The 24521-nt window shown below is 47.4% G+C and overlaps 1 protein-coding gene across 1 annotated transcript; it reads right to left on the reverse strand.

The window, feature by feature from the left end:
- Positions 1–267: 267 nt before the first annotated feature.
- On the reverse strand, positions 268–24515 carry SREBF2 (sterol regulatory element binding transcription factor 2). The gene is made up of 19 exons (XM_027680112.1): positions 24334–24515; positions 19615–20004; positions 18571–18752; positions 17249–17389; positions 15311–15532; positions 14077–14191; positions 13702–13883; positions 12721–12913; positions 11622–11803; positions 10664–10937; positions 9521–9690; positions 9140–9308; positions 8479–8599; positions 6847–6956; positions 5405–5537; positions 4718–4886; positions 3364–3549; positions 2349–2460; positions 268–1680 (listed from the first exon to the last, which is right to left on the reverse strand). Exons 1-19 carry the CDS (start codon positions 24413–24415, stop codon positions 1460–1462), a joined length of 3354 nt encoding a protein of 1117 aa, XP_027535913.1. The 5' UTR covers positions 24416–24515; the 3' UTR covers positions 268–1459.
- Positions 24516–24521: the final 6 nt, after the last annotated feature.

Here is a 24521-nt window from a genome sequence, read left to right on the forward strand (position 1 = left end):
GACCACAAGCCCCTATCTTTTTCCTCTCATTCTGAAGGAGCTCAAGCTCTCACACCCCTACGCAAAAGCTGGATACATGTAAAAGCTTCTTACAAAACAGTGCAAGTTCTGATTTTGCAGGAGTTGGGCAGTACAGGCCTGATTGGGACAGGATGGGTTTGAACTGCTGTATCTAAATGTTTCTAGCTGCTAACATGGAGAACACGCTGACCATAACACAGGGAGAAACAGCAATGCCCGCTGGTCAAAGGCTGGTTTTCACATTTGCATGTGTGAGAGGGCAACCGCTTTGCACTTCTTTGGAGAGATGCAACAGGAAAGGCAGAGAGAAAGAGGGCAAACCGTTCCCTCCCTGTCCCAAATCCACCTCCCCCTCTTGGAAAGTCACAGGCAATTCAACACCTGCAAGTCAAACTGCTCAGAATAGCAATGGTAACAAAGCTGGGAGACTTGCACCCTGAACCAGTGCTTCCCAGATTCTGCAGGAGCTGTTGAGCAGATGGAAAAGGTAAGGAGAAACACCTGAAGACAAATTCTGGGACTGGGAGTTGAGTAAAATAAAAAACTGTTTCTAAAAATTGTTTCTGCATCAACGAAAAGGCACCAGAGAAGCATTCACCCTTCATGCCAATGCAGGGCACGGCCCGTCCACCTCTGCTGCCACCCAGCATCAGATGACCAGGGATGCCAAGGCTTTCTACCAGGCTTTGCTTGTTGTAGGCTGCTACAAACCCACCCCCTGCCAAAAACTGGAGGCAGCTATCACAGGAAAAGACGCACGAAGCAGAGAGGAAGGGAAATCTGCTGCATTGTTCCCTATGTTTTTGTAAAGCCACGAACACTCCTATAAAAAAACCTGTATAAAAACTGTAGAGAAATTTGCTGGGCAGTACTGGCCCCAAGCGATACTCCCAGAGCACCTAGGTAAGTTGGGTATAGGGGGCTTCAGTTTCCTGACACACAACTCTAGGAAAGTTGGTGCCTTCCCCTCTCTTTTGGGAACATCCTCAAGCCCCAGCAGCCCTGTGGGACAAGGCTTGAGCAGATCCTCTGCCCTCCCCAAAGACTTCTTTCTGCAGAGGTGTTTGGGAAGAGAATAAAATACCCCTGAGGACAGACACAGGATGTGCCACTTCTCTATGCCTTGGGCTTGTGAGCTTCTCCCCAGAGCAGGAATGGGAAATCAGTGTCAGGACAGAGCTTCCCAACAGCCCCAGGCAAGGTGACAAAAACCACAACTAGACAGATTCCTGCTGCAGTGCCTGAGAACAAGCAAGGAAGCTAATAAAGCTAAACCTGGGGCAAGTTTAGAAAAAAAACAAAAGCAAAACCCTCCCTCCCACCCCATCACAATCCCACCAGCACAGCCCTAACCTAGCACTTTTTTTAAGCTCCAGAAGGGAAGTCCAGGCTGATGGTCAACCAAGCTGTCTTTGTACAAGGTGGCCCCAAGACAGCATTAGGAGGCAGCAATGGCTGTGCCCCCGCTCAGCTTGACAATCATCTGCTGGCAGTCATTGCAGGAGCGCTTGTCCCCCACTTTCTCCAGAGTGCGGGCAGCCTCAGCCAGCAGGACGGCTCGCTGGCCCGGAGAGGAGAGGAAGGAGAGGGGGAGATGGCGGCAGGCCAACAGGATGGCTGTGGCTCTCTCCCTTTGGCCCGGCAATGTATCCAGTTCACCTATGTGCAAACAGGAGAGAGAGAAAGCTCACAACAGAGCTACTACCTGCATGACAAAACCCCACCATGCAGGCCCTCAACTGGTACCAGTGAGCACAGGCATCTCTGGCTGGCAACCCCTGGCTGAGCCAAGAGTGAGGGCCACTCTGAGGACCCCCAGGGAGCTCCTTTAGGCTAGCAGAATAGAATAGTCTGAACTGGAGTCAGGTAGGGGCTGTCAGTCATGTCTTCTACAGACAGTTCCTTTCGCTTCACTTCCTAGGGCTCATCCCAGCATTGGTACACACATTTGTCCATTCCCCTTACGCCCTCGCAAGGGATTTAATAACCAGCACCATATATCTTTTGGCTCTTCCCTTTAGGATTCCCAGCTTCTGCCTTTGCACTGCCTGCCCCAAACCTCAGACTGCCAAGTTTTGTGTATGTATAGCTGCATGAAGGCAAATGTTTTCCACTCTGTTCACTGACACCTCCAGGGCTGGCAGCTCACATTAGTTGGCTTGTAGAGAGCATGGCAGAAGCATCGCCCTGAGCCACAGACTGACGGGAGCTCATTATCCTGACACAGAAGACACTGCAGCTTGCACCTATGCCCCCACACCTTGCCCAAGTGCTGCCCCCTCCCTGCCCCACAGGCAGTGGATCAGTGCCCAGGCCCCAGGGCTGACCTTGCTTGCTGCTCTGGGGCGTGCGTCGCCTCAGGCTGTGCTCCAGCAGCTGGTGGGTGCGGGTAGGGCTGGCACCTGCCATCAGGCGCACGGTGGCCTCATGGAGAAAGACCTGGAAGGAAAGGCAGGATGGAGGATGAGAGGTGGGGACAATACTGTGGCTGAACATGTGTCATTCCTCAGCCACTGCATTTCAAGAGCAGAGCACTGACACCTTGACAACAACAGAGACCCACTTCCACACTCCTCCCTCATGTTTCCACCTGTCTCTGGGGAATTTGCAGGTCAAGGAAACCATGAGGAGGGGAGGAACAAAAAAAAACCCCACAACAACAACAACAAAAAAATCTGACACCTAACTGTGAGCGGCCTGAAAAGGGGGAGGATCAAGAATAGGGAACAGGATGGAAAAATGGAAGAGCAAAGCCTGGCACTATGGCCCCAGGGAGAGGTCTCACCCCAGGTTGCTAGTGCAGCACTTTGATAACAGCATCAAACTTTGAAATCCAGAGTTTGGACAAAACCAGGACAATTCTCTTGTTAAAGTATTAGACTATACATCCTCTACTGAGGTTTAATACTAGATAAACTGAACAGAAGAGGAAAAACCCCCAGAGAAGTAGCTGGACTCTACAGATGCAGAAGGCATCTGACCCTCCAGCTACTCAGCAGAGCCAACACAGCTGAGGAAGTCTCCTTCCACTCCCCCAAGGGACAGACCCAGTCTGAAGCTGCCTTAAGGGACAGGATGCCGTGGTATTTGTTTGGCAATACACACGCCCTGATGGTTTTCTACGTAGAACCTAAAGCAGACACTTCCCCACATGCACTGAACACCCATGGGAACCTCCCTCATCACCTCATCAAGAGAAAGTATGGAGGCTGCTGGTGGAAGAGCATCCCACTCCAAGTGTCCAAACCCCTCAAGCCCACATACACCTATATGTTTCCATGGCTTCCCTTTAACCCCTGGGATGGGCTATAGCTAAGCCAGAGTGGGCAAGAGAGGTGTCACCTTGCGGTAGGCGGGTCTGAAGCTGTGGGCCAGCTTGCGCAGGCTGCCGAGGTCACGCTGGAAGCCCGTCAGCTCGGGGGCCGAGGCGTGGTAGGTCTCACCCAGCGCCTGGCTGGCATTTGCCTGCTTCTGCCACAGGCTGGTACGGAGAGAGAGCAGCAAGTCACAGGCCAGCAGCTGGATCATCTGCAAGAGCCAGGGTGCCCAGGCACACACACTTAGTAACACATACCATTAAGCAAGGAACAAACTACATGGCTGCTGACACAGCCCACGGGAAGGCAGCCACAGCACCTCCTGCCCACCTGGGGGGCTCCCCAGCCCTCCCCACCGCATCACCCCACCACAATGCACCACAGGGAGCAGGACTTAGCCATTTGTTCAAGCAGCATGTCTTGATCGAGAGGTCAAGACAGTATGTGCCAAGGTGATATTGTGCCAATGTTATACACCCTTGCCAGCACCTTCTGCTGGGATCAATGCTAACGAGTCCAAACTTATCCCATGGGAACACAGACTTCTGCAAAGGCTTTCCCGCCCAAATGGCAATGCTAACTATGGGAAACAGCAAAGACAGCCTTGCTACCTGCAGAGAAAAGAGGTAGTCTTGGCACATGGCAGCTGCCCAAACCCCTTTTCCCCGTCTGCTGCTGCCCCCTAGCACCGCTCACGGCTCTGAGAGGGCTCTGCCCATGCTGCCGAACGGAGAGTGCCTCTGTACTGCACTGCAGAAACATTGCACAGTCACTGCCACAACATGCAATGCAACTACAATGCACTACAGCTGCCACCCAGGAGCAACGGAGGGGACCAGAAACACGTCCCATACACCATGGAGGGAAGTTCCAGCTTTAGGTAAACCTGGAAAGAAGAGAAACAAGCCCCACACAAACTCAAGTAGCAGAGCACAGTTGCACTTTTGTGACAGAGAGTTCAAACACTTTAAGTGCTGCCTGAAACAGAGCAGACTCAGCTTAGTGAGGTCCTGCTTTACAGCTGTCAGGAACTTGACCTGGAGAACAGAGATGGATACTTTCCATCTATCCTGGGCCAAATTTAAACTGGTCAAAGCACCAGAAAGGGGTGACAGCTACTGGCATGAGAGGAGCAAGAGCTGAGACCATGTCCAGGGAAATGATGTTGTACTTGCAGCTCTGCTCCCCCATACAGAAGAAGCAGAACAATTTCAATACCCTTTGTGAGGAAAGAGAAGAAATCTCCCCTCTACTCCCATGATACACAGGATGGATGGATGGATGGAGAACACAGATACAAAGGGGAAGTAGCACACCTGCAGCAAGACCAACTGTACAACCACAACAGACCATGTTATCCCAGGGCTTATAGATCTTACATTGTTGAGGACTGTGCTAGAGATGCTGCCGCTCATGTTGAGGCTGTTCCATAAGTGACTGCTGGCCCTCTCACAGTGACCCAGGGAGTTCTGCTGTCCATCTGCCTTCCCAGACAGCGAGGCCTGCATGGCTTTACACACATAGAAGGTGGCTTTCACTAGGGCATTCCTGAAAGAGAAAAAGCATGCTGCTTTCAAGCAGTACCATGTCATGCTGTCACAGCATCAGCTTTCACTCTCCCATCTTCAAGAGCAGAGATATCATCATTCCTTAAACAGAAAAGATGGCAATGGTTCCTCACCTACAAAGACTGTACAGATAAATGGGATAAAAGAGAGGAAGCTGGCAAAGATGCTGTAGTGCAAAAGAACAGAGATGGTGACACCAGCCTTTCCATCAGCATGTCAGTTTTGTGGTTTGGTTTTGGAAGGTGGGAGGCTGTGCAATTAGAACAAATCCACAAGACATCCCTAAAGAAGCACTTCTGACACTTCCAGTCCACAGCTCTAATATCAGTCTGCAAGCCTTGACCTACACACGAACTGCTGAGCACATTGGCACTCGCAGAGCACAAGAGAGGTGCAGCTCCAGAGCACAGGCAGGTGTAATCCTACAGGACAGCATGAGAAGGAGTCATCCCTGTTTAGAAGGAGCAGTGGTTTGGAAAGCACACAAGGCCTACGCACTCTGACATCTCCAGGGATTTCGGCATGCGTTCCACTTCTGCAAAATGTGACCTCACAGCTGCATCATCCCCTCGGAGCCAACTGATTGCCATCGCCACCGCTGCTGACCACCATCGGCACACCATGTCGGGACCTGCAAAAAAAGTCATGAGCTGCAGCCCAGGAGAGGACACCTGGCTCCCTCTCTCCTGGAGAAGCAGGCAGGTGTCACGTGCCCTTGCCAGTGCCTTCCACTGGGATTGATGCTAATGAGCCCAAACTAATCCCACAGGAATGCAGCCATCCATGTGAATGCTGAAATGTGCTGCAGGAACACAAAGGAATTTGGCAGCAGGCAAACACCCTACATCTGACCGCAAGCAGAGTTTGAGATGGCCTGTTTGCATCTTGTCAACAAGAACTTAGCTGGTCAACTTGTCTAGAAACCTGTTGACTTCCTTCCTGACAATGATCTCCACTCACCACCCCAAATTAACAACAGCTCCACTCATATATACCAAGCTTTGGCACTAATCACCATCAAGACAGTAAATCAAGTTCCCTATATAATTTCTTCCATTATTTAACATCCCTTCAAAATGTTCCGAAAGCCTATCCAGGGTGAAAGGGCATATGCTCTGCTACTCTGACCTGCTATTCAATTCCATGACACTATTGATCTAATTACAGACTTCCCTTTATACCAAAAAATAACCCCTGAAAAAAAGAATTATCTAGTTTTCCTTCTATATTTGCTCTACACATTTTAGGTACAGCATAATTAGTCTGTGTCTAAAGCTGCACCAGCATCCCGGTGAGCTGCCAGGTGCAGTCTGTACCAACACCAAGCAAGACAAATGCTCCAGCAGCCTGCTACCAGCTCAGCCCAGATGAGCACATGTCTCAGAGGAATTCTACAGCCCTTGTTGTCCCATTAAATATAATGGGACCAAGGGACCAAACCAAGCACCTCCCAGTATATGCCCAGAGCTTGCCTACAGCAGAGGCTGCAGGTCTCTGGAGACTGAAGAATACACCTGACAGCCACTGTGAAAGTAAGGGCAACCTGGTTCAATAGGTAATTAGGTAGAAAAGAACCCTTCCTGTACCTCAACTGCAATGTTGGTATGTTTGTTTATATGCTCCACCCTTCCTCTCGCTTTGCATTGCCAGGAGCGAGCTCTCAGGTGAGGGCACAAGGTTCAGCTAGGAAATAAAATATTGCCCAACAATACAAATAACAGCAGTCCCACCTGGGCACTCAGCATTACAACACACAGCCAAATTTACAAGCCTTCTTAATCACACTCTTCTAGTCTGAGTGTACCACACTGGTATGCAATCAAGCCTCACTCCACTGACTGCATTTCTCCTTGCCTGGGGTTTGAGGGATGGTAGGGAGAGGGAACTGATATCAGCAGTAGATTCTGCAGTGGAGAGAACTTCAGTTCTGCCAGACTTACCCAGGGCAGACTTGAGTACAGAATTGCTGGCAAAGGGCGGGGCTCCACTTCCCATGGAGTCCAAGAAAGAGTTGAGCAATTTCAGGTACTCCATGGCACCCGAGAACTCACTGAAACAAGAAGCAAGGCAGACCTTAGCTATGCTGTCAAACAAGAGATGCCAAGGCATTGCTCATTGGTCACAAGGCATATTTAAAAAATGCAGCCCCATTAAGCCCACAGAAAGTTCAAGCTCTACAAGTAACATAACACTGCTGGACTGAAGGGACCACCCCGTAAGTGGAAGTGCATAGCGCAATGCTCCGCAAAGGGCAGCCTCACACCTCCTCTTGCAAGGAGACCAGCGCAGAACTAGATTCAACCCCAAGAGTCTCATCTCGAACAGACCTATGTTACAAGTTGATAACAGGTTCCTTTTCAACCACTGCCTCCAAAAGAGGCCAAACTACACTTCTGTGATTGCATATATGCAAATAGGTATGACTGGAAATGACAACGTGTTCATAGCAATGGTCAGAGAAAGTAGCATATGCAGCAACAACCTAATTTCCTGGGACAGGCTAGAGATGAAGATCTTGAGCTCCCACCCCAAGAGGGGGACAAAAAGGCTTGCTGTATTATTACTAAAGCTAGTCATTCCCATGAGGAGACAGGACTCCACAAGTATAGTGACAATCCACATGCCTTATACAAATCTGCTACCTTCTCTCATCAACAGCAGCACTGGATCACAAGCATTTGCACTGTGCAAGCAATTACATCAAAGTGCTGCTCATTCTCTACTAGGAAACAGACATGAGATTGAAAAAAACCCCAAAGCTAAATGTACAACATTTTCCCTACACAGGTGGGGAAACTGGGTTATCTTCCCATCTGAGGTTTTTACCCACACTTTCTGGGGACGACAGGATCCTTACACAGCTTCCTATGTATTTATGTAGCATTTGCCTGGCACCAGCGTATCTGGAGAGCAGCTAGAAATAGTGCTGAATTACTAGCAAAAGGTGGGCTTCCACCTCCCATGGAGTCCAAGAGAAAGTTGGACACGGTTCAGTACAAAAAGCTGCTCTGTTTCCCACCTATTGTCCCCTTTCATTTGGTCACAGAGCTTAGAGGCAATGACAACTTCAGCCATCATCATCTTTCCTCCTCTTGCCATGCATTTATTTGATTCTTCACTGCTAGTAAATACAGCACTTCAGTCAGGAGAACACTCTCAGATAAGGTAGCAAGCTGGTGGGTTCACTCTCTGACATGACAGACTTTCACGCTCTAAAAGCCCTGGATGTACATCCTGGTCTACAGAAGAGGTAGGTGCACACTAATTTTAGTGCTCCTGAACATTAAACTTTGTCACAGCAGAGAAAAAGCCACTCATCCAGTTGAAGAATCAACCAGCACTATGCCAGCTAAGACCAAAAATCCCCACCACACTTTGGTTCCCCCTGCTTTCAGAGGTTTTGATACAAAGAGGCAGAGCTGACTCTTGTAATAAGCTGAGGTGGCCAGACTTATGTTGTCATTCCAAGCCTTTAACAAGGACTAACCACCAGCGCTCAGTCACTGGTCACGAGCTCTGCCATAGAGTCTGCTGCTGCAGCCAGCAGTCCCCAGTGTGCCACATATACTCACCATGACTCCTCCTCCTCTTGTCCCGCTGTTTCTTTCCTAGTCTGAGGCTTCACAAGGGAATCCACTGCTCGCTCTAGCAGGTTCTCACAGAACGCCTGATGGACTTGTGCAATAGGATCCGCTAGAGAAGGATCAAACCAAAACATTTCACTTGCACGCAGCCATAGACACCTCCCAATACAACCAAAAAGAAGAATCAAATGTAGGAGCAAGAGAAAAAGCAGTAGAGGGAAATTCTTGAGTAATTAATGCAGTGATTTCTAAAGACTAAGTGGATTAAAGGGATAAAAAGGCCCTGAAAACTTATAAAGTTGCAGCCTTTGGCCAAACATCGCTCTGACACTTTAGCCAGTCAGCAAAACACTGAGGACACTGCTCTGTGGAGGATAAACCTTGGTCACTCCAAAGTCACCCCCCAGACATCTGGGGTCACATCCAGGTTGTGTTCCAGCACATAAAGAGGACAATGCAGTGCAGTATACATAGAGAAGCAAGTTAGCTCCTGCAGGCTCCCTCTGGCCCATCAAAACCATAAGCAGGGCAGACATATAAAGGTGCTCTCTCAAATACAACACCCACTTTTGTCCCAGATAAAAGAGTGGAGAGACTGCCAGGCTCAAAGCGCTGGGAAGGCCACACACTCAGGACAAGCAGTTCTCACCAGGGTTCCTTTGGGTGCAGTACAGGCTCTCCTTCGCAGCCGACTTCACCGTCCAGCTTCGCTCCACAAAAAATTTCTGTCCCAGGGGGTGGCACAGCCAACGCAACGAGTCAGGAATGGCACTACGCTCTGAGCTGCACAGGCTTTGAGCCTGGCTTAGAAAGTAGCTCTGGGGAAAGGAGAGGCTGATTGAGAACAGCATCCAGGGAAGAGTCGCACCACCAAGGACAAAGATCATATTATAATTACAGCTCATATCATAACTGCAAGTCATATTATAATTGTACTGATAGCAGATGCCCTGAGCTACAGCAATGCCAGTTTCCTGGCTTTCCTAGAGCTCTTCTTGGAGGTGTGATGGGAAAGGAGAAGACAACTCACCGCTAGGAAGCCAAGCTTGCCTCCACAGCGGGTTTTCAAGCCAACTGCAGCAGTCAGGTGGATTTCTGCCATTGTGCTGGGTGGGATCTTTTCTTCTGCACACTCAGCCAGATTCACAGCACACAAAGCCATGTGCAAGCCTGAGTAAGCTGAGCTGGAGGGAAGTTTACCTGCACCAGAAAGAGGAGGAAAAAGTGTTAACTTTTAATCAGTAGTACCAGTTACTAAATACTACCATAATTTGTAGGGCTACTATCCTAAAGAAACAACAAGAACTTGTTGATATGAGAAGCTTTCAACATCGTATGCCAACTTTGTATTCAGACAACAGAACAACAGTAACCAAGTCTTCTCTCCACAGATAATAAAGACTGGCATCTACAGCCTCACTTCCACAAGAAAACTCTGTATAGGTAAGCCAGTTAGGATAAAATCATCAGCAAACTTTATCTCACTGTATTCATCACTATCTTAAAACTGAACTCCTTTGCAGTCCACACCTGTACCTACACAGATGATATTTAAGGACAAGTACACCTGCCCTGGTGTCATGGTGACAATTCACAAAGAATGATTACGCAGAAGGAAGTTTAGCTTGGATTTCTGATCTGCTAGAAGCTTACTGACATTACAAACTGCTTTGCCAAGGAAATGGCAAAACCCACCATTTACAAGGAACATTCAAGCACTTCCTCAGTCCATGTGCAGGATTTCAAAGCACATCAACACCAAATGGCAACCTAAATTGTACACAGCTTCAGAAATTTCAATTCTCCCAGCAATTAACCCCAGCCCCTGCTTCCACCTCACGTTCCCAAGTAACAATGATAAAACAAGCCTTTAACAGCAGCAAAAAGTGACTGGACTGAATCAACTGCTGCTTAGGAAAGACTCTCAGCCACCTCTGCAAACTCAGGAAAACATAATTTGAGATACTGCTGTTGCTTCAGCTGTTCTTACGGAGTTTTTTGATTGCATGAATCTGTCCTGTTTCAGTAAGTGGCTCCTGAAATTTGTCAGGCTAATTTCTAACAGCAGCCATCCCAGAAGAGAGGCTGTAGTGCTCTCCCTGTATCCCCCAGGATCAGCTCAGTCTCGTCATTCAGCAAAACTAGACAGCATATCTGCCGCCTCTGCTCCTACCTGTTATGTGGAGCTGATGGAGCTTGTGATACGCTAGAGCTGCATCCCGAGCGCTGGTCTTGGCCTCGTCCTCGAAGCCTGCAGTGGCCTCCCTTGCCCGCCACTGATGAGAAGTCCTCTTCAGCAGCCACCGCACCAGCGCCAGTTTCTGCAGGCTGTAGCGGATCACGTTCCAGGACAGGCTACAGGCCAAGTCCAGGCGGGAAACTGGCAGTGCTCGACCAAGTACTGACAGGCAAGTCTGCAGGTTTGATGCAGCTGCAGCAAAATCGCCCTGCAAATAACACAGCAAAAAGTTCAACTACAAAAATCACCATTACAGAGACACTTTGGGACCTCCTCAGCATTGGGAGCAAGACAAACTGACATGCAAGCCAGGACAAGATCTTTAGCAGAGGGAAGTCATCATAGAGCCAGAAAACATAATGGCAGTTTACACTATCTTGAAATCTGGCCCTGAACATATCCTTCCACACATGGTTCTGATCCTGCACTGCCTGTGAGACACACTAGTACTAAGTGAAAGAAGGTTCCTGCCTTCTCAAACAACATGGAAGTTTTGGGGTCCCCATATCAAAAGCCAAATGTTGCCCCAACAATGGTGAGGACTTCCAAGAGGCTGGAGGACAGCACACAGACCAGCACAGCAGAGGCCAGATTCTGGACAAAACCCAAGATATTGCTGCCAAAAACTGATACAAGATGCAGTAGCTAGGAACAAGGACAGAAGATAGGAGCCTCTTCCAATGCTGGCATCTATGCCTCACTAACTTAGGTTGAGTGAGGACAGCAATCTGCTCAGGACAACCTATCAACAGCTTCTCTGAAATCAGACAGGATAGTCCACTCAAGGAATACCACGCTCTTGCAAGTGCCAAGCCACTGCCTCACTAGGCAACATTTACCCAAAATCCCATCTAAAAGATGCATTTGATGCAAAACAATGAGTCAACTTTACCCGTGCCAGATCCAGGTCCGCTTGCTTGCGATGCCTCCAGAAGGTGACCGACGACCTTGAGTGTAGCCGCGTCACTGGCTCTCCATGCACAAGTAGCTTTATGAACACACTCAGTACAATCACTCCATTCACAAGCCACAGGATCAGCGTGGGCATCATCCAACCAAACCAACCAGCTGCATCTACAATGGACATCCAAAAGGAAAGTTAAAAGCTAATCTGGACACCAAAAGCTTGGCAACATAATGAGCACAGACCCAGGAGGATGTCTTCCTATGCTTGCCACATGTTTAATCAGCTTTTGCAAAGACTGCATTTCAAATCAGGAAGCACCTGTATCAACAGCTCTTCATCCAAACTCCAAGCCACAACATTTCCAACTAAATGGTTATTTTTAGAAGACTGATGTATAAAAAAACTGAATCAGCACCTAGTTTCCCCAGAGTATGTCTTCTGATTTTTCTGTAAGATACACCCACAGTCATTTTTTTATCTTAATAAAATTTACAAAGCTACACTGAGGAAGCATATTTACCAGTCAGGAAAATGACCCCACACCTACAGCATCCCCTGCCCTCCCCTATGAATTTTATGGAATAAGTGTATCAAACAAGCCAGTTGCAAGAGCCCATAGCAACAGCGTAATAACACTTCATTATTAAGTTACAAAATCAGTTACCTTAAAAACAAATACAAAGGGAACATGCCTCAAAGACTGGTGAGGACAGCAGGATGCTCCTCACCCTGAACTACTTTAAAGGGTCTATCCCGAAAGCCCAGGCTGCTGGGCTACAAATGGGTGCTACCTCAACCTCCCCATACTGAGCCATGGCTGGTTTTATGCAAGAAGAACGCTGGATATGGATGCAAACTGGAACCAGATCCAAGCTGGCTCTCCTCCCACACCCAGCCCAGTAGTTACTACTCTCCCCACCCATTAAACAAAGGTCATACAACTCCCTGAACACACAAAACCATCCTACAGAACCACAGCAACCGTCCACCTTGTGACCTGCAGCGGTCACAGCTGGAGGTGACCTTTAGGGAGACCACATAAGGCTGGACACTTTCTGTGGTCCAAACTATTCTAGTTCGTTACCTGACTCAATAGTCAGCACATTTCTGCCAGAGCTGTGGCGCACCAAGCTGTCAGACTCCGGGGTTCCTCGGATGTCCAAGAGGGATGTCAGTGGATTGAAGGAAAGGCAAAGGAATGTGAGAGCACAGAGGAGTATTCGAGAGCGATCCACCATACCAAGCGCCACAGGAGGAGAGTCAGGCTCATCTTTAACCTTCAAATGAATAGGAATGCAGAAAAAAGAGGAGAAAACAAAACTGCTTACCATTCTGTACCACAACAAGCATTTATGCCAAGGGAGGGGTAGGGAAGAAGGAGAAACATAACACATTTTAAAATTTGCTTTTGAGCTCAAGATCGGCAAGAACTCCAGTAAAGTTTTTCATAGCTTAGTAAGATAAGGCTAAAATATTTGAATGCCTTCAACTTCCTCCTGCTACCAGTCATTTCAGTTATTAAGTGGATCCTTTGCTTAGGCTAAGATTAACCTTTGCTGGCCTTACTTTTTTGAGGGTCTCCCAGAAGACCCACTTCTTCTGTGATATCCACAAAACAAACTTGTAAGCCAAAGACAGCTAACAGCTTTCTGTTACTGTGATTACTTATGGTCTCATTAACCACAGCTGATGTCATCATCCCTTTCCAAGTTCTCCTGCTTTACTCACTGGACATTCATATCCTGGAAAGTCATGGGCAACTTGGGTCATGAACAAGCACTGTAAGTCCACAAAGACTGTACAGGGGCTGAAGGATAAGTACAGTTCTTCTTGTAGCTAAGGTAAGGCTCAGGTAATACAGCTCAGGAAGTAGTTGCAATCATTTAAGAAAAGATAAAACACACAGATGCACCTTCCTCATCCTTACAAAGGATCTCTGAGCCCTACAGATCTGCTTGCCAGATGTCTGCTGGTTCCGCTCTTGAGAATAACGAGATTTTAAATTCTGGCCCTTTTGTATCCCTGAAGTAGATGCCTTAAATTTGACAACTGAAGTCATAAATACCTTTGCATAATCAAGAAGAGGGCTTCCTGGCTCTGAATCAATGGAATAGGGAGAGAAGCCAGCCTGGGATCCCGAATCAGAGGCTGGAGGAGACATCAGCAGCAAATTCTGGTTGAAGTCATCTGTCTTCAGATCTACATCGTTGTCAACTAGACTGCTTAGGTCAATGCCCTTCAAGAGCTCTGCAAAAATCAGAGTGCATTATGTATGTGTTTTTCCATCCTGAATTCTGTCAGTATCTCTGAGATTTGCTCTGTCACCTGGAGTAACACTGGCCACTATCAATGCAACCTCTGCCAAGGATAAGAGACTGCAAGATACATTCTACATTCATGCTGACTGCCTCCCCCCTGCTGCACAGCCTCCACAACTTACTGTTCTTTTGGTTAGCCAGCTTCAGAACCATGTTCTCCTGTCGCAGCTTATGGTTGGCCTGCTGTAGGTATTTAATGTAGTCAATGGCTTTTCTCAGGACTCCAGACTTGTGCATCTGCAAGGAATTAAGACATACAAAAAGCAGTTTATATAAAGAGAATCAAAGGGTCACTCCTGCTTGTAGGGATACCACAACCCTTTGTATCGTGTGGTGATAGAAAAGGGAGTAAAGGACCTCTCAGCAGCTGCAAAGGAACTAACAGCAGGGCATGCTCTGTGGGCAAGGTATCAAACATACACAAGGACCGAGGCTTCTCAAAGATCTTATAAAATAGTACAATGGAAACAGATTAACATCCAAATTATAAGAGTTTGCATCTATGTTTCAGCCAGAAATAGTCCTTTGAAAGTACCATAGTTTGTAAATGAAGTGGTTGTCTTCTGGGATAGAAGAAGCTGCTGTCTGTTGACTATTGTTCACTGCCTAATTCTGAGAATATTTCCCTTCTTGCCTCACTGCCTTGGCCATCCCCATGAAAACACTTGCTTCCAGCAGCAGTGGACAAGTTTATCTTGTAAACACAAGTTGAAAGTACTATGAAGCCGCTGTACATTACCTATGTTTTTAAAAACATTAAGCTTCCAATTCCACCCAGCAATAGGAGGTGACTTCACTAGTGCACTTATTTGTAGAGAGATCACAGAAGTATCAAGAATACCACTGCCCGCTACGCCAGCATGAGGTCAAGCAAATAGGACAACCCTGAACACGTGGCATAAGAAAGCTTCCAATTGAGCAAGCAGGAGTTTTTACTGCTTAATATCTAAAGGAAATAAATTGGAAAGCTCTGTAAACCCTCATCCCTACTGCAGTCACATGGAAAAGGAAATCATATTAAGCAAGATCTGGTTTGGCAGAGTTATCAAAACATCCATTTGGATATTCTACCTACTTTAAGTTAGACCTAACATAAGAACAAATGCATAAGGTATAGCTTATTTTCAAGAAACAGTACCACTAGCATAGTAAAATTAGTATTTTACAGGTGACCCTTCCTGAATACAATTATCAAGCTTTCCATCACACAAGTGTTGCTTATCAGTGTTATCCCAATACATGTGTGCACGCTACTTACAGCTGCGTGTACCCAAATGCTTCATTTGGTAGAGCAACGAGCACCTTTGATGACAAAGTATTTATTATACCAGATTTGCTCTTATCCCCCATCTTTACCTTGGCATCTGTGCCCATGACAAGGTCCTTCAGCTCAATGATTTTGTCATTTATGGATGACCGGTAACGCTTTTCAATGATGTTGTGAGTTGTTCTCCTCTCTCCTTCTTTAGGTGGTTCAGGTTGCTTGACACCCCCGGGAACTTGTTTGATAGGCACCTTTTCTTGTCCCACCATCACCGGCATTGTGGTCAAAATGGTCCCATTGCTCCCAACGAGGGTCTACAAAGACCACGCGTAACAAGTGTCAAGAGCAATCAGCCAATTTAGATAAGGTTTATGATGGCAAAAGAAAAAGGAGTAAACAAAAGAAGAATCAGAAAACGTTTGTACAGCTCAGAAAAGATGTGAGATGCCAATTTCCTTCTGTCTTTCTTAGCGGGCACGAGCACTGGCACAGCATCACAGGAAAAATCTGTCACTCTGGCTCCCACACTAGTCGCTGTGGAATAAGAACATCTTTTGTTCTCCAGGAATATCAACACTTCTGCCAATACTGTGCTCTGTTCATCCACTTAAATAGAGAAATGGACTGAGACTCCTCTTTGTTCCTACAATCCAAGTGTCCAAATCCACCTTTTCTGTGGACAAATTAAGACAGTAAACCAGCAAAAGGCTACACTACTTCCAAACTAGTAATGACAATGTTAGAAAGGACTCTATTATGGAAAAACAACCTTGGCTTGACCAATGCAGTTGGATTTGAATTTGATTAAATGAAGAAAAAAAAAATCCATAAGCTATAAAAATGCCTTAAGATGAGGAACTAAGACAATGAGTGATATACAGCGGCATGAAAAGCTCAGACTTGGACACCCATCTACAGACCATATACACCAAAGCAGTGTGTACTCAGAGATGAAGTATGATGAATCCCATCGGAACAGTTGCACAGACAGGCTTCTAGGACAGCTGGAGTACAAGAAAGTTTAGACTACTTAATCCAGCAAAGTAAGATTGAGAAAGATACATGTATTCTCTGAAGTACACCAAGGATCAAGGAGGTGGCTATGGAGAAGAAGAGTTTTTTCTGTCAAAAGACAAACGTAATAATAACTAGCCATGAGCAACTTCAGGAACAATTTCAACTCTGAAATAGTCTTCTAATGGGGATATCAGAAAAATAATTTCGTTTCAAGTAGGAACTTGACAAATAAGCAAATTTAAGTCTTAAACCTCTCCTTGGCTAATTTCCACCAAATTTCAATGTGTTCAAACATGTTTCAGGTAGACAGAACCTCACCTTTGTGTGAAAACATCATCTAAAAGCAAGCAGGTTAATTGAAGGTTTTAGCCTGGCTGCTAACAAGTATGTAAGAAGCCTACCATGCTATTGCAAAACAAATCAAAATCTAAGCCCAAGTTTATCTCCCCCAGTAAATATTTGTACAGAGATATCTGTTCAAAATGTACAAGACTGTAATAAATGTTTCTTTGGGGGCATAAGTTTCTCAAAGTGGAGGCCATGAGGCACAGAGGCCATGAAGCACAGTTTCCATCTCCAATGATTATAACAAATCCTCACCACAAACACCCTCTGAAAAGTAGCTTAATTAGTTGTCACATTCAATATACTACTATTAGACACTACTGAGAGGCAAAAGAAAGTTCCACAGGTACTGTGAGCAAGTTAGCTTTCAGTTTCAAGTTAAAAACCAGACAGAGTTTTTAGGTCATATTCCTCTCCTTGTAATACCAGAAAAAGGTAAACAGAAATGTGCCCTTGGTCTTTGCTTACTGGCCATGGGAGGCTGCCAAGCAGTATAATCTGTGTGTTTAGCCTTGGCAGAAACACGGTATTACTTGCTCTGGACATGTTTAGAACAGCCCTCAAAACCCCTTCTGTCTGCACTACTGCAGAATGCTAAAGCTCAAATCTCTTACTTAACAGGAAAGGACATCAGTGAGGAGAGGGAGGGAAGAACATCCATATAGTACCTGCAGAGCTGTGGTCTGAATGGGAGCAGTGAGTGCTGTCAGCGCTGGGTTCTGTACTGCAGCCATAACAGGATTACCATCTGCTTTCAGGGTTGTCAGGACAAGGGAATCCGTTTTTATGATCTGAGGTTGGACCAGAACCTAGGTTGAAAAGAGTTACAGGTGAAGGGGTGAGCATGCGTTTCCCTGCTGACCTCAATAGCCAGAGGTAAGGCACTGGCAGAGTTGCAGTTACTTTACAACTCAGTGAATGGCAAAAGAGCAGGGTGAGTATTTCTTTCCTTGCATCCTGCATCACCTAAATGCTTTTGGTCGCCCCTAATGCAAACTCTGACCATGAGACAGTCTGGACAGCACTGGAGGGCGGGGAGCAGAGGAACTGCCAGGACATCGGTTTGCAAATCAGTCACCAGAAGTAAACAAGTATGTAAAAACACGAAAGAGCTGACGGAAAAGTTGCCTTCCCCTCTCCAATTACACCTATAATTAGCTCCCTATATTAACTGGCTGAGTACTCAGAATCTAACACAGCTAGGGCAGTCTGCTTTGGGAAATACCCATAGTAGCTTCCCCCCTACAATTTCACCAAAAGGATCTGTACCGTAAACATCAAGCAGATCAAAATCAACTGTAAGTTATTCTGCCGTAACACAGCTTGCTCTTATTTCTTCCAAATACCTTGCTAACTCTCAGAGAACATGACAGATGGCACAGTACAACTGAACCAGAGCAACTCTGTCATACCAAGTCTCCTAGACAAACATTTTTTAATACAAAGATGCACTAAGTCAAAAAATCTTGTGTATGTTTTAATACAAAATCACATGACGCTGTAGCAGTAAAAAGATTAAAAAAAGTGACAGAAGAATTGGAAGAACACATTCCAGTATTGAGCAGTCCTTATACGTGTGGTAGAGGTGATGGACTTGCAAAGTAGTAGGCAAAAGTCAAAGAAAGCTTGTTCAAGTAAGGTTTCCAATCCGGTTTGGCAGTACCAAGTTCCAAAAATTACTTTAGACCACATTTAGTTAAGCCAGTGTTTTAGTGAAAACAGTTTCTGAACACTGCTCACTACCTGAAGTCACATCACAGCTTGCAACAAGGACTCTCATGCACAACCTGCATGAAGTAAAATGCTTCTGGGACACAGGCTGGCTAGAAATACCTCTCACATTTAAAAAATATTGTGCAAAGGCAATCCTAGACAGGATTGCCAGCACTACGAGTTTCACCTCCTCTCCCCTGGCAAGCCAGGAAACCAGACCTGCAAAAGCACTTTCTTCTTCTGCTGTATCCCTCTATCATTCCACACTTTTACTTACCGGAACTTGCTGGACCTGTGGAGCAGCAACCGTCTGGACCGTGGCCGGCGCTAACGTCTGGATGGTGCCATTGGCAGCCTGTGTCAGCACTCGCTGGGCCTGCACGGTCTGCACTTGCTGCTGGATGGTAACTGGCTGAACCTGGGAGGATGTTACCAGGCTCTGGACTTGAGGCTGGAGAACTGAAAAATAGAAGAGGTGTCAGAAACAGCCCAGAGATAGGTCTTCCTTTTGGAGCCTGCAAATGCTTCTAGCATCACTCCTCTTCTTCCCAGAGCTTCTTAGAAGGCAGCATTCATCAAACTCATTCCACAAGTTGGGAAGTTCCTTTGGTGCTTCCTGCAAGAGGACACTGCATCTAGAAGAGCAGCTTTCCAGGAGGCACAGAGGATCAGCTAAGAGAAAATAAAGCCAAAGCCCTTTGGTCTGACAGCACAGTGGCATTATGCTGTACATCCAACCTGCACTTTCCCCCTCCCTGATCTTGGTGGACCAAAGGATCCTATTTGTCATGTAAAGAATCAACACTTACTAAAGAGGATCAAGTCAACTGGCATTCACAAATGAAGATCCAGTCATTGGTAAATATCCCTACAGGTGTCACTGCTCAATGCAAGTACTGCACTCAAGAGTCTGGTAGATAAAATGTGCCTTCAATCCAGATTGCCATGTGGGACAGACTGAATCTGCCCAGTGCACCCATCAGTGGGAGGACAGGGTTGCCAACAACTATGTTTTAAGACATCCTTTTCTCAAGCCTCCCAAGAGTGACAGGGGAGAAGGCCATAACAGAGGAGAACAGCAAGATAACTATGTCAAGAGGCCACACGCAAACACTTAAGATCTCATTTATGACAACTTTCCATGCTCCCCAACTCCAAAGCCACACAGGCAGGAGAAGGGACACCTCACAGAAAAGGATCACATCACAAGAAAAGGATCGTCAGGCTTGTCGTGGTTGAGGATGTGTTTGGAGTTTGAACACTAATGCATTTACTGCAAGTGCACCAGGCACACCTGTAGCCTGAGCACCACAAGCGCTACCTTGGAAACTTGTGGCCGCATTTTGGTAGATGACCGGCTGCTGGATAATCCTGGTCTGGGGAGCAGAGCTGAACGTTGGTGTAATCATGACGGCCTGCTGCTGGAGCTGAGGCTGGAGCGAGGGCCGGGGCTGAAGGAGAGGGGCTGAGCGTGAAGGCGCTGGAGGTGTCGTCTGCGCTGCTTTGACTGGCAGGCTCTGGAGCTGGGGGGATGCAGGCGGCTGCGGAAAGGTTTGGAGCTGCACCTGGCTGTATGACCGCTGCAACTGCGGCTCCAGGGTCCCACTGCTACTGCCACCGCTGCTGCCGCCGCCCTGGAAGGTGCTGCACAAGGGATCCGAAAACAGATCTGGAAAGTCTCCTGCTTGGTTACTGACAAACTGCAGCATCTCTGTGAAACAGAAGAGAATTTGTTCAACACTATTTTATTGCCCACATACTTTGACACTTGCCATTGTATCAGGACTGGAATGATGGGGTGTATGCATAGAAGGGAGCTCTGGGTCCTTCAAAACTTTCAGAGAACACATCGCACTAACCTAACACCTCCAGAGAGAGACCAAGAGGTGGCCAGTAGCACACCACTGCTGCTGCCGTTCAGGGGGGAGAAGTAGGACTCTCCTATACCACTTTCCCAGAAAACAAGATGCAAGCACAGACTAGAACTTAAAGCCATCTCCAACACATAACTAAAATACTGCTCTTGTTCCATCACTCCTTCAGTCTAAATCTTGCAGAAGGAAGAAACTAAGCATCTGAACAATTCCACCACTAACCACTCTCCCACACAACTTTTAAGGAGCTTTCATCCCTCCTGCCCCACTAAGAATCTGCAAAATGAAGAAACAGGATAAGAATTCATCTTAACTTTCTTTTAGTTGCAAGGATACAAGAAACTGGGGAAAAAACACTAAAGGAAACAACACTTTATAAAACTGTAGCAGAAATCCACGTATGTGTTTAAAATACCAAAATAACTTTTTCCTCTTGGTTTTCTGCCTGCACTCACTGCACAGCAGGTTCTCTCCATCCCACCTTCTCCAGGATTTTATCAGCCCACATCAAAAGGCTCCTACTTCAATGCTATAGCTCTTACCCACAGAGGAGAAAATTTCACAACCAAGAGCTCATTGTTCATAAGCAGAACTTCCTCTTCCACACTAATCCAATTATGCATCTTAAGCTACCTGAATGCTTTCCCTGATCTGTGTGCAGGCAGTGGCATGAGGAGCCAGACATCCTACCCCACCCCAGCATCTGCCCATGCTGCACTGGCTTTTCCACAGTTTTCTAAAAGTCCTATTTATTTTTTTCTGGAAGTAGGAAAAAAAGGAGGGAACCCACAAACCTAAGAGAGAGTTTATAAGAAAATATTAAGTAAGGGTTTAGGAAGCAGAAAATAGATTTCTGATTTATAGGAAAAAATGTGGTAAAGTGCTCCTTACACCAGGACCTTTCTCATCCACAAACCCAAAGGAAATTGCTGCTGTGGTTTATGAAGCGGGTTTGAAGCAGTTAACTTTTCACAAGAAGTTCCTATGGAGGCTGTCCCAGCAATAAGATGGCTATTAATTTGCCTCTCCAAAATGCCACCCACATATTATCCAATTACTTTGTCTGACACTCCTTCAGCTGAAACAGAGCAAAGGGATGGATCCTCCTCCAAGCTTCTTGCTCCCTCAACACAGGTTTCAACATATTTCTATGATACTATTACTCTTTCCTTCCAGTAGCAATCCCTCCACAGCCTGACACACGTTTAAGTACTGACCATGACATTTCTCTTAAGAACTCAGGTCTGTTGGATGGAAGAGCCTGGGAGGCGAAGTGTCCTCCTGACCTATTCATAACCTGACACTGAAGTGGGGACGCACAGTTCCCCCAGCATGAGGCAGCAGCCACCCTAAGGGATCAGCTGGACCAAAGCCTTGTCTCTGCTTTTCACTACATTAATGAAAGATTTTTTTTTTTATGCATTCCCTCAGCTGGCTTTAATAAAACATTACCAGAGCAAGGAGGGCTGTTTCAAGATTAACACTTGCGCATAACATCTAGATGGATATTAAATAGCTCTTCACCCTCCAACCGACTGCAGCTGAGGCTATCCCAAATAAACCTCAACATGATAAAAAACTACTTCTCAAACTCTTGATTTGATGGTACTGCTATTTCACTATCAGATAGCACTACTGGAAGCGGGGGATAAACATAAATCGGATGAGATTTTAGTAAATTCCAGCATAAGAACCAAATTTCAACCACTGAGTTTTAAAGAACGTTGTGTTCAGTGCAGTAGATTTAATATCTTATTAAAAAAACTACTCCTGCTCTCACAAGTTAAACTTCATCTTTATTACAGACTTAACTTGGGCTAAATGCAAAAAGTCTAAAGATTAATTTTAAAGAATTAAGACTAGGAGGGAATCAAACCCACCTCTTTTAAAGGGCCCAAGAACTTTCCTAGTAACAACACACAAAAAATATAACGCAGAAGAAACAGCCAGCATCCAAAATCTAAACCTCTGCCTTTTAAAATGCCTTTGGTGTCTACACTCACTGTGAGAAACCTCAGCTGCTTCTGAAGGACCAACCATCAGTGATAAACCCAGTGTCACCAGAGCACCGGCACCCTTTGTGCTGGAGAGGTCTCGGCCCCTAAAGCAGAGTGACATGTTACTGCAGAAATTATCCTGGCCCAGCCCAAGGCTAAAAACGTCAACAAGGTTTTACAAAACCAAGCCCACCAAGGGCTTCTGTTGCTTTCATTAACCCAGGGACTGAATACCTGGCAGAAAGGCAAGGGCTGGGCTTCAGCTGCCTCTTCCGGGCAGCAGCTCAGCTCTCCAGCACACAGGCTGCTCTTCCTCATGCTCCTGGAGACGCTGTGCTTTGAGAAATGAAAAGCAGCAGAGATTCCAACCTCAACAGAAATAACCCCTCTGCCCTGAACCCTGACATGCTTCACATCCAAGACCAACTCGAACCTCGTGCTCCGGTGTTACCCAGCAGTGTCCTACCAACAGGAAGGTGCCCATGGTTGGTGGAGGAGTTTGTCCTGGGGTAGGAGGCAGAGCCCAGCAGTGGGACCCTCTGACCACCCTTGCTATGACCCCCGTGTATGGGGACAGATCCCACAGCAGTCAGTGCATCTACCACAGAAAATCAAAATCCACACAAGAGGCAGTGAGGGGTCCCTCAGTCTGAATGGAAGAGGTACACCAACAAGACAACTTAAAAAACAAATGAAAATCTTTGCAAAATTTCAAACCCTGAGACAAATCCATGTTAGAGTACAAAAAAAAAAAGCAGGATTGTCATATACCTTCCCCCCACCTTCTCCCAGGAAAATCCACCCCTGGAGCTGGGGAGGAAAGTGAAGCTCGTTTTCCTAAGTTACTCATCGCTCTGAATCACACCTCCCCGGGCACACCTCAGTTCAGAGCCATCTCTGAGTTCATCAATTCGCCTCTGTTTCTGTATGCAACCTGAGAACTCATTACATGGTGCTTAAACAACAGCAAACACTACCTTGGATGAGCACCATCAAACTTTATGACCAATAACTAAGCCCCTTGCACTTTTATAAGGTATATTCTTCTTTTATATATGACAAAGGAAAAATGGGGTATAAATTTTGCCCCAAGCTACACTGCAAATCGATGTCAATTAGAAATCTAAAAGCACTGGCATCATTTTATCTCCCAGTGGCTAAACAAGGATGCTTTGGACACTCCCGCCTCCAAAGCTGAGCTCTGTTTGGGATTACAGCCCAGCAGAGCAGTTAACTGAGCCAGGACCCTGTCTCCAGCCTATAGCAGAGACCGCACCGAGAAATGACATTTTAAATAGGTTTTTCAGGAGCTGCTTGGTGTCACCAAAAATACATATAAAATAGCGTCACACGCAGGCGCTTCGTTTCGCTGCACTTCGGCAGAAAACAGCGATTTTCTCACGGGTCTGAGCTGTGCCAGCGACGCGGTGAAGTTTTAGGATGACAGTGAAAAAAGTGAAATTTAAGCAGTTAGAGCTGTTTCGGTGCCGGAGGGCTTGGAGGCTCGGCCTCCCACAGCCACTAGTCGCGACACAGCTCCGGCCATCATTTAGCGCCTACTTTGAGAGAGCCGCGATGAAACACGAGTGGAACGTGGGCTGCGCCGCTTACCCCGCGGGTCTGCGGCAGGAGCAGGGGGACATCCAAGTACTTTCTGCGACCCCTTCCCGGGCCGGCTACGGGTGGGAAGCCCCCGACGTCCGCACTGGCTCCTTGCGGCTATCACATCTTTCTCGCCTGCCTCAGGCGTGGGTCAGCCCCACGGAAGCGCTCCCCAGGCAGGGCCAGCCGTGGGCTGCCCGCCCCACGCGGGGACACACGCGTGGCCGCTCGATAGGGGAGTGCTGCCCGGCGGGACGCGCCCCGCACCCCCGCCTGCCTCACCCGGGACGGGGGATCCCCGTTCGCACGGGAAGCCCGTCCCGCGCGGAAAGCGCGCCCCACGCAGAGGGGCCAAGCCAGGGCGGCCACCCTGTGCTCCCACTCCGTGCTCGGGGGGGGGGACACCCCACGCAGCACGATCCAAGAACCACCCCACCCACGCGTCCTGCCCCCTCGGGCGGCACTGGCAGCCCCGGGCCCGCAGGGAGACATGAGCGCTCCCCCACCACGCATGGGGAGCCCATGGGAGCAGCCCCCACCACCCCCGCCCGCTCCCGCGGCGCCCACCGTCGATGTCGCCCAGGGTGAGCTCGTCGCCCAGCTCGGTCAGGGTCTCCATGCTTTCGGCGGCCAGCTCGCCGCCCTCCATGGCGCAGGGCCCGCCGCCGCCGCCCCGGGCGCTCAGGCGGACGCTGCCGCTGCTGTCGCTGCCGGCGGGCGCCGCCGACCCCGCGCCATCTTGGACAGCCCCGGCG

Source organism: Neopelma chrysocephalum, unplaced genomic scaffold (genome assembly GCF_003984885.1).
Source record: "Neopelma chrysocephalum unplaced genomic scaffold, ASM398488v2 Primary Assembly neopelma1_59, whole genome shotgun sequence".
In the NCBI taxonomy this organism is placed as follows: domain Eukaryota; kingdom Metazoa; phylum Chordata; class Aves; order Passeriformes; family Pipridae; genus Neopelma; species Neopelma chrysocephalum.

Bases quoted from the DNA above. Each gene is read 5' to 3' on its own strand.
- SREBF2 (XM_027680112.1), bottom strand. From the start codon at position 24,415: ATGGAGGGCGGCGAGCTGGCCGCCGAAAGCATGGAGACCCTGACCGAG. The intron at 5,538-6,846 runs GTAAGTCTGGCA...CTTTTTTTGCAG, and splicing joins TGTACTCAAGTCTGCCCTGG to GTCCCGACATGGTGTGCCGA. The intron at 3,550-4,717 runs GTAAGATCTATA...TGGCTCTTGCAG, and splicing joins CTAGCACAGTCCTCAACAAT to ATGATCCAGCTGCTGGCCTG.